Source organism: Lagenorhynchus albirostris, chromosome 2, assembly GCF_949774975.1.
Source record: "Lagenorhynchus albirostris chromosome 2, mLagAlb1.1, whole genome shotgun sequence".
In the NCBI taxonomy this organism is placed as follows: domain Eukaryota; kingdom Metazoa; phylum Chordata; class Mammalia; order Artiodactyla; family Delphinidae; genus Lagenorhynchus; species Lagenorhynchus albirostris.
In genome coordinates this window covers 151,234,528-151,243,363 of record NC_083096.1, presented here as the reverse complement: position 1 = coordinate 151,243,363, position 8,836 = coordinate 151,234,528, and the positions used below count along the sequence as shown (strand labels likewise).

Below are 8,836 nucleotides of genomic sequence, written 5' to 3'. Positions count from 1 at the left end.
GGGGAAATGAAAAAGCAGTGGACAGTTGAGAGCTAGTTCTGGAAGAGTAGGCGTGTGCCCAGGGGTGGTGGTCCCAATGGCCACACCAGCACACAATGGCCATCTGTCAGGCTGCTCCTATGGCAGGAGCTTGGCTGTGGCTCAGGTCACAGGTCTCCTTTGACATCTGCCCACTTCCCTTCCTGTCAATTTTGGGAGCTTCTTGGTATTCCTCCTCTCCTCTTTGACTTAAATCACTCAGATTTGGTTTCTGGGTTTTGTAATTAAGAACCTTGTGTGGCAGCTCTCCAACAAAAAGGTATCTCTGAACCGCTTCATCTTCTGCCTAATGCTCCCATCCAAATGCTGTGAGTCATTCACCTCCAAACCACAGGTTGAGTCTGACTTCCACCCTCCATTCCCCCTCACCCTACTCCATCCTTTCTGCACAGCTGACTCCAAGGCCCTGGGGCCTCATTTATATATCCAACGGTCAGAGGTCAGCAAAGAGCTCTTTGCTTCCCTGTTCTTCCCTGTGTTCCTCCCTGATTCGTTTCTTCAGGGTCCTCCTCTTAGCCAAGGGGGTTCATGATGAGCTCTTCCTACGGGACCTTGCTCTCCCCCAGTCCCGCCTTCTGCTCCTTTTTCTGCCTGGACTCTACTTGGTCAGGATTCCTCCTCTCTTCTGAGAGCCTCAAGAAGGCATGGCCTCTGCCATGACACTAATGGGGTTACCAAATATAGCAGTCTAGGAGACAATTTGGAAAGCGACTTCTCCCTTGATGAAGCCGGGTTCTAGGGGTTTCACCATGTGTACAGTTTCCTAGGGTGGCTGTAACAAATTACTATAAAATTCGATGGCTTAAAAGAGCAGAAATTTATTTTCTCACAGTTACCAGAGGCTAGAAGTTCAAAAATCAAAGTGTCAACAGATTTGACTCCTTCCGGGGGCTCTGAGGGAGAGTCTGTTCCATGCCTCCTCCTGGCGCACCCTAATCCAATATGATCTCATCTTAACTTGATTACATCTGCAAAGACTCTACTTCCAAATAAGGTCACCTTCACAGGTTTTGGATGGATAAGAACTTTAGGGGACATCATTCAACTCAATACAGAAGCTAATTTAGGAAAACAGTGTCAAGAGGTAGAAAGAGAGAGAACTCTAATGATGCCTTATCAATTCCTGAACCCAATCAGTCTGAGTGAAGTGCGCTTCATCCTGGACTTTTCAGATATGTGAGCCAAAACATTTCCTTTTCCGTTAATGGTAGTTTGAGTTTGATTTCCAGCATCTGAAATGGAAAAAGTCCTGACTAACATAGGGGTGCAAAGAAAACCAAAATTAAGTAGGCTGGGCTTTTAACAATAAACCAAATGCAGTAAGAAAATGTTTTCTCTTTTTATCCCTTCCTCCTATAAATATGCCAGTCTCAGGATATAACACTACATGTTTCATCATGCTGGTCTCCAAAGTCTTCCTGGTGGAATGTTCTACAGTGAGAGGGTTTACTACTTTATTTACTTCTTCCTTTTGTCTACTTGGATAAATAACATATAACAGCACAAGAAGACCCACAGTTCAAATGTTTGGGACTCTAGGTAAGAAGGGTTGTGGTTCAAAGGAAAGAGACCCCTGGGGTCTGAGTGTGGCCATTAAGGAAGGATTTGGGGAGAGGGAATAATTTCAGTTGGGCGTGCAAGGACAGGGCAGGTGTTAGTGCGGAACAGAGTGGGTAGGGAGCATGTAGAATGAGCTTGGTGTCCTCCCAGGGGGATGTGTGGACTGGACAGGCAGGGGCAGGGCGGTGAGTTCTGGTTGGTGATGAAGAGATCAGGGTAGAGAGGAAAAGTCCATGGGCCAGGAGATATCTAGGAAGCCAAGTCCTGCTCTTGCAGGCTCAAAAAAGGGCAGAAAAGAACTCCTCTCTCCCATCCGCCTCGACTTCAGCTGGGCCAAGATGTGAGGCCCCTGGCTCAAGCACGCAATGATGGGGTTTGCTGTGCTGTGGGCCCACGTGGCCAATCTGTGCTCTGATTTGGGTTTGTCTGTTCCTTTAGGGGCTTCTCGTTGTAGATGACAGAAATTTGGGTGGTGTTGAAAACTTTCTTTTCTGCTTGTTACTATTATGCAAGCTAAAGGCTGATTCTAGCAGTCCGTCCTTGTTTTTTTCCTTATCCCTCCAAATACCCTGACTCTGCTGATCCTTCTCAAGGGCTGGCAGGAGTGAGAAGCCAGAAAGGGGGTGAAATTGCCAGCTGGGTTCTCTGGTATTTTCGGGCTCTTTGTGGGCAGGGGGACTAATGGCACGTCTCTCCAGGGTCTCTGCCTCCAACTCCCACCTTGCAGCCTGATTCGTTCCAGATCCCCTCCGGGATTTCTCTTCGGGTTAGAAATGATTCTGGGTGTTGGTGAAGGTCTTCTGTCTCCCTGTGGCCTCTTTGTCCACGGCAGCCTGGATGTTCCTCGCTGCTCGGAGGCCAGACTTGATGGCAGTGTCTATCCAGGCGTGGGGCAGGCAGGTGTGCTCGCCAGCAAAGTGGATGCGGCCCTCCGGCTGGAAAAGCTGCTGTGAATAGTCCACAAATTGGTAGGGTGTGAACTCAGTGAAGGCGCCCATGATGAGGGGGTCCAGAGACCAGTGCTTGATCACAGAAGAGGGGCACATGCGCCGCAGCTCCTCCTTGGGGATCTGGTGCACAGCCGCCAGGTCCTCCAGGACGATATCCACCACCTGGTCATTCTTCATGGGTATGAAGAAGAGGGAATCGTCGTCCACGGTGTAGGAGGCCAGCAGGATCCCCTTGCCGCTGGGGAGGCTATGGCTGGGGTAGTAGATGTAACGCGAGGGCCGGTCGGTGATGGAAACTCCACCCCGGATGCCATCCCGCTCCCAGAAGGACTCGTTGCAGGCCAGAACTACCTTGCTGGCACTGGTATAATGCACGGAGCGGAGCGCATCCATCTTGTCCCGGGAGAGCGGGGGCTCAAAGGTGATGAGTCTCGTAGCCTTGGCCGAGGCGGAGATGATGACAAAATCCGCGGTGAGGGTGGGCAGCGTCGAGTTGGATTCACCCACCCGGTAGGAAATCCGGACCTCAGGCCCATCCCTCACTACCGTCTCTACCTTGGAGCCCAGAAGGATGGTGCCAGGCTTCAAGCTGGCGTTGAGAGCTTTGGGGAGCTGGTCAAAGCCTCCAGTGATCTCGGAAAAGCTGTAGGGGTGAAGAGAGGGGAGAGGGTGAGTGTAGGAGACGCAAGGTCGGTCTGCTGAGTTGCCAGCAGCGATCCCAGTGTGAAAAAGGAGGAAACTAGCCTCCTGCAGCCTGCGCTGGTTACTTCGTATACCTCACCTTAACTAGTCTTTGTGAGGGAGGGATTATTGTTAAGGTTTATAGCTTGGAAGAGGAACACCAGAAAAAAGGGACTTTCCCACGATGACGTGCACAGTCTAGCTCCAAAGTCCACCACGCAATTTCGCGTCCCAGGAGGAGTCCCACAGACCTGCCTTAGGATTCTGGCTCCAGCCCTTGCCCAAGTGGTGTGAACTTAAGTAAGTTACATAACTTCTCTGAGCCCCAGCACCCTCACTGGTAACATGGCTCTGAATTATAGTGCGTACCTTCCAGGTGATCATAGCATTAAATGTGATAACCCTCGGAAAGTGCTTAGCACAGCACCGGGCACACAGTAACTACTCAACAATCAAGGTTCCCCTTCTCTGCTCTGAGTATTGGAGGAAGAGGCCGACTCGAGTCCTGATCCAGATCAGCCTTACTCATTACTTGTGAAGACCATGTCAGTCCGAAGGGCCTCCAAGAGGGACTTATAGTATCCAGCGTCCTCATTCATCACATCCCCGATCATCCTTACTGCGCCTCGGCTCAGCAGCCCTTTCTTCAGCAGGTAAGCCTGTGGGGAGGTGGAAGCGCCAGAGAGAGGGCCCAGTATGCAAGAAGGGGCCTCAGCAGGGGCCTGGGGTAGGCAAGGTTGGGCGGGGGAGGGGGGACTGGGCTCTAGGGAGGTGAAGCTGTGTGCATTGGGAGGAGGGGGTCCTGGCATACAGGAGACAACCCCAGGGGTCTAGGCTGAGCACAGACCCCCTTCCATCCCTATCCTGGGACTTCGTTGCCTCACTCACCTTGGTGGAGTAAGAATCATAAAAGGACATCAGGTGGCTGCAGTTGAATTTTTTCAGACTTACTCTGAGCTGCAGAGGAGAGGAAGGGGGAGCAGCTTTGGATTAAAGTCATAGAGCCAGAGGCAGGACTCCTGGGTTCTCTGGATGTTCCTTTGAAGAGGGTGGGGACAAAGAGGGAGCGGATGGAAGGACCAGGGGGAGGGAGCTTCCAGGACCTCCTAAATTGTCTCTTAACTTCCAAATCTCTCCTTCATTTAAAGACCTTTGGAGACTAAAATTTAAGGTGAAGACATTCACTGCAATCTAGGAGGATTGATTCATTACCAAGGATTGGATTACCCGGTGATTCCTTTTCCTTCCACTGCCTAATCAAGCAATGGGCCATTGGACCATACAGGGACAGAAGAGATGGGGCTGGACACTAGGCTTGGGGTGGCAAAACTCTTAGGGGGTGTTAGAAGGAAGGCAGACCAATCATAAGAGTGCCAGGTAGGAGTCAGGTGACTTGGGTCCACCTGCTAACTTGCTAGGTGACCTTTGGCCAGACTCTGTTTTTTTCCTAACCCTGGGGCGGGGGAGGGTGGAGACAGGAATCACCTTGGCAATGGACTGGTAGAAGAGATTCATGGCATTCTTGCCCTTTTCTCTCGGGTTCATGGAATAGCCTAGGAGCTCTGGGTTGGCCTTCACCTCCTTAGTACGATAGCGTTTTCTGTTGATGAGGTACCAGGTGTTGCCATCGTACTGGAAGAACTTGTTTAGCTTCAGGCCCAGCTTCCTGACATAGGTGTGGACCAACCTGGAACAGATACAGGCATAACATGGCACCCATCCCAATGGCACCTCGTTCCTGCTGACCTCACAATAAAAACCATTTCCAGGAAAACCAGTTTCTTCACGTGCCCAAGGAGCTCAGACTAACTGCTTCCTCATCTCTAACCTTGCCTCCTCTTACTCTAGCATTAGTTCTTTTCCTCCTGTTTTTGCCCTGAGGGAGACAGGGAGTAGGGAGTTCACCCATCCCTGAATGAAGGCCCTTAAGGAAATCTGAACATATAGAACTCAGATAACAGAGACAGAGACATTTTGTTTCAGACGGTGTTCTAAGTAAGTTTGAGGCCATATCCAAAGACCCCTACTTTGGGCTGGTACTGTTAAATTTTGGTTTTGTTTTTGATGGTGCTTGGAGGGAAATCTCGGGTTCAGTTTCCGCTTAAGGCAAAAAAGAAGCCATATTTTTGGAGGTATGTAGGACACCAGGTGAGGGCTCTTTTTGTCTTGGAAGCCCCAGAACCAGGGGCTGGGTTCTCCTCCAGGAGTGAGCTCTGGTTTAGGGATTGGGCATATGTTCTGGTGCCAAGTGTCTCCTTGATTTTGAGGAGCTTTGCCACTTTCTCCTAGGAGAACCTTGGGTGAGTCACTTAGTATCTCTGAACCCAGTTTCTTGATTTGTAAATAGGAAAAATAAGAGTATTAAATTATAGGGTTGCAAGGATCGAATGAAATAATACACATATAGCACTTAGCACAGGGTGGGGCACACAGTGAGTGTTCACTGAACGGCAGCTGTTATTATTATTTATTATTAATTATTTTATAGCTTAAAGTAGCATAACTGACATGTAAGTAACTGCCCATATTTAAAGAGAACAATTTGATGAGTTAATGGTAACTATTGTCATTATTAGTCTGGGATCTACCACTTTCTGTATGACCCTGGGCTCTGAGCCTCAGTCATCTCTGTGAAGTGGGGGACCAGTGTTAGTCCTGACTTGCAGGACTGAATCCCATGAGACAGTGAATCTGAAAGGGCTCTGACACGATGGCAGCAGGGTTGCCCTCCTCCTAATTCTTCCTCCTTGCCTTTTGCTCCATCCCTTTCCTGAGACTTACCTGTGGGACTTTGGGATTCGCATAGGCCCCAGTTCACAGTACCAGCCCTCTTCCTCATTCCTGAATGTGAACACTCGACCCCCGACATGGTCGCTGGCTTCCAGGATGGTTACCTGGTGTTCAGAGAGGCTGCCGTCATTCCCAGGGTCATGCTCTCACTTCTCCCACCCGCTACTCCCACCCCCACTGGCCACAGGCTCTACTCTGGAATTCCCAGCAGTAGGTCCCTGAATGTGCAGGATAACCAAACTGGGCAGAGGAGGGTTCCTCCCAGAGGGTCCTGAGTAACGTAAGCGAGGCAGAAGATCTCCAGGGTTACAGGGGTCAGAACGCCTCTTGGTCCCTTCTGGTTAGCATAGCCTTTCTCTACTTTTATTTCCAAAAGAACATAAGTTACAGATAAGTCTCAGGAGAACCCAGATTTTTGAGGAACAATACCTAAGGTCTGAGAGACCTGGTGGGTTATGCAAAGTGTTGGCTGTAACCCCACTCCTTTTCTTTTTCCACACAACGATGCAAACTGGAGGTGAATGATTGAGGCCCCTCCAAGGCCTGCTCACCTGGTGGCCCGAGTCCTGCAGGGCCTTGGCTGCCGTTAGCCCTGACATGCCAGCTCCCACTACCACCACACGCTTGGGCAGCGGGGAGGTGTGGAGGCCCTCCTGGGCTGTGACCAGGATAGACTCGTATTCGGGGTCCTGGAAGCACTTGACCAAGTCGTCATCGTAGCCAAGGCAGCTGGGAGTAGCCAACAAGAGCCCCAAGATCAGGATTCCTGGGGCAGAGAGAGGAATGGGGGCTGCCTTTCTGGGGCTCTGTACCCTGCCCGTGGATGAGTGGGAGTGGTAAGATCAGGCAGTGTCTGTCGAATGTGTGGTTGTAAATGTGTGTTTGTGATTGTGTCTGTGTCTATGTTGTATGGGGTATGAATGTTTGTGTGAACGTGCTGGTGTTAGTTGTGTGATTGTGAACGTGGACTACAAGGTCACACGTGTGCACGTGACTAGAAACTCAAGAGTGTGTGCAGCTTCGTATTGGAGTGTAAATTCGCCTGCTTCTGTTGGTGAGTGTGTGTGTGTGTGAGCTTGTCTATGGCAAAGGTGCTGTGATTGTGAGTGTGTGATTATTGCCCTGCATAACCGTGCGATGTCTGTGATTTTATGTGAAGGGGATGTGTTTGTGGGAGAGTGTAGGTACCTGAGTAAACGTGTGGATGAATCTGTACAGGAAAGCGGGAGGGAGTGTAGAAATGGGTGTGTGTTGGCCTGCGTTTGGAGGAGAGAGGATGATAGTTATGCCTTTGCTTGAGTTTGAGAGAGAATTCGGTTGCTTGTGTCTGATTCTGTGTGTGCATTTGTGCATGAGGTTGGGTGGCGGAGCCTGAGGGTGTCAGTATTCTTCGGGGCTGTGTGCATTTGTGAGAGGATGGATGTGTGTGTGTGTAGCTCAGTTCTCTTTGGGGAAGGGACGTGGGGAAGCGGTGCCCGGTTTCTCGGTGACTAACAGTGCCCCACGGGAACTTGGCAATCCTGTTCTTCTACAGCCTTACAGTATTTTTCCAGAACGCTCCATGTTTCTAACGTGCAGTCAGGACTGGAAACCATAGTTAATGTATAACATGCAATAAGCCCGGAGTGACTGCTACAGTGAACAGTGCTTATGTACAGAGAAATTCATCTAAGAGTCTGAAACTCTGAGAGAGAGGCTGTGTGGTTTCCTTGGTGTCACCTGCTCTAAAGGGGAACAGCCAGGAGCTGGGACACACTGAGCCCCCTTGCATTAGCCCTAGGTTTATTGGCAGGTGAGAACCCCCTTATTCCAGTCTTTGTACGGGCAGGACAACCGAAGCTCTAAGAAGAAAAGGGAACTTCAGGGACCACCCACTGAGGAGGGGCAGGGACCAAGCTGGTTCCCAGGGCAGGCCTTTCCCAATGCCAGAAGAGCCTTCTGCAGGGGTGACTCCTCAGAAAAGACGAGAGGGGTAACCATGCCTCAGGCAACAGACAGTCGAGCCTCCCCACAGCCCCCACCAGGCCTACTTCAACCTCCCTAACCCATTCTCCACCCCTGACAAGTTTTCCCATCTCCCTGAGCTACCACCATTCTGTCTCAGTGCCATAACCTTCCCCTTGAGTGGGCCCAACCCCCAGACTCACTCTCCAGACCTGTATCCATCCTCTCAACTCACTTTCAACACCTGGATGTATCCCTAGCCCCTGACCGAGCTCCTGTCCCATCTCAGTCCCCACCTCCCTTCCCCTGGCCTGGCCCTATGCCCAGACTCCCCCTTGGACCCATCTCGACCCCCTGGCTCATCCCCACTCCCCAGTCTAGCTCCCCTCCCTGTTTCACTGTCCAACACCTCCTTCCTCAGGTACTTCCGTCTCAGACCCAGAGGAGGGACCCCACTTACCTCTCATCTTGACCATGGCCCTGCAGCTCATGCTGAGCCCGGGACAACTCTCCCTCCCTTTATGAGGATTCGGCTCCACCCAGCAGTAGCTGGCCTCCTCCCACTAGGCTGCCTCAGGGCCCTGTTGGCTGGGCCAAGCAGAGAAGCCCTGCCCTCCAGGCCTGGGCTGTCAGGGGAGATGACTGTCCCATCTCTAGCCTCATCTCTTGCACCTCCACCTTCCTCCTGGCCCATCTCCCTTCCTAGAGAAAGTCCCTTCTCCCAGCTCAGAGCCCAGCCAGTGGGGAGGAGGGGTTGTGGGAACCCAGTGGACTGTACCAAACCTGCTGCGACCATCTCCTAGGAAGGGGTGAGGGTTGGGAATGAGCATCTGGACCAGTTTGGAAGTCCAGTGTCTGGACTCCCAGCGCAG

At 51.3% G+C, this 8,836-nt stretch overlaps 1 protein-coding gene across 1 annotated transcript; it reads right to left on the bottom strand.

Moving 5' to 3' along the window:
- Positions 1 to 2,366: 2,366 nt before the first annotated feature.
- Positions 2,367 to 8,440, bottom strand: LOC132516245 (L-amino-acid oxidase-like). Its single transcript, XM_060142655.1, has 7 exons — positions 8,425 to 8,440; positions 6,572 to 6,786; positions 6,012 to 6,124; positions 4,716 to 4,917; positions 4,119 to 4,187; positions 3,756 to 3,889; positions 2,367 to 3,192 (listed from the first exon to the last, which is right to left on the bottom strand). Exons 1-7 carry the CDS (start codon positions 8,438 to 8,440, stop codon positions 2,367 to 2,369), a joined length of 1,575 nt encoding a protein of 524 aa, XP_059998638.1.
- Positions 8,441 to 8,836: the final 396 nt, after the last annotated feature.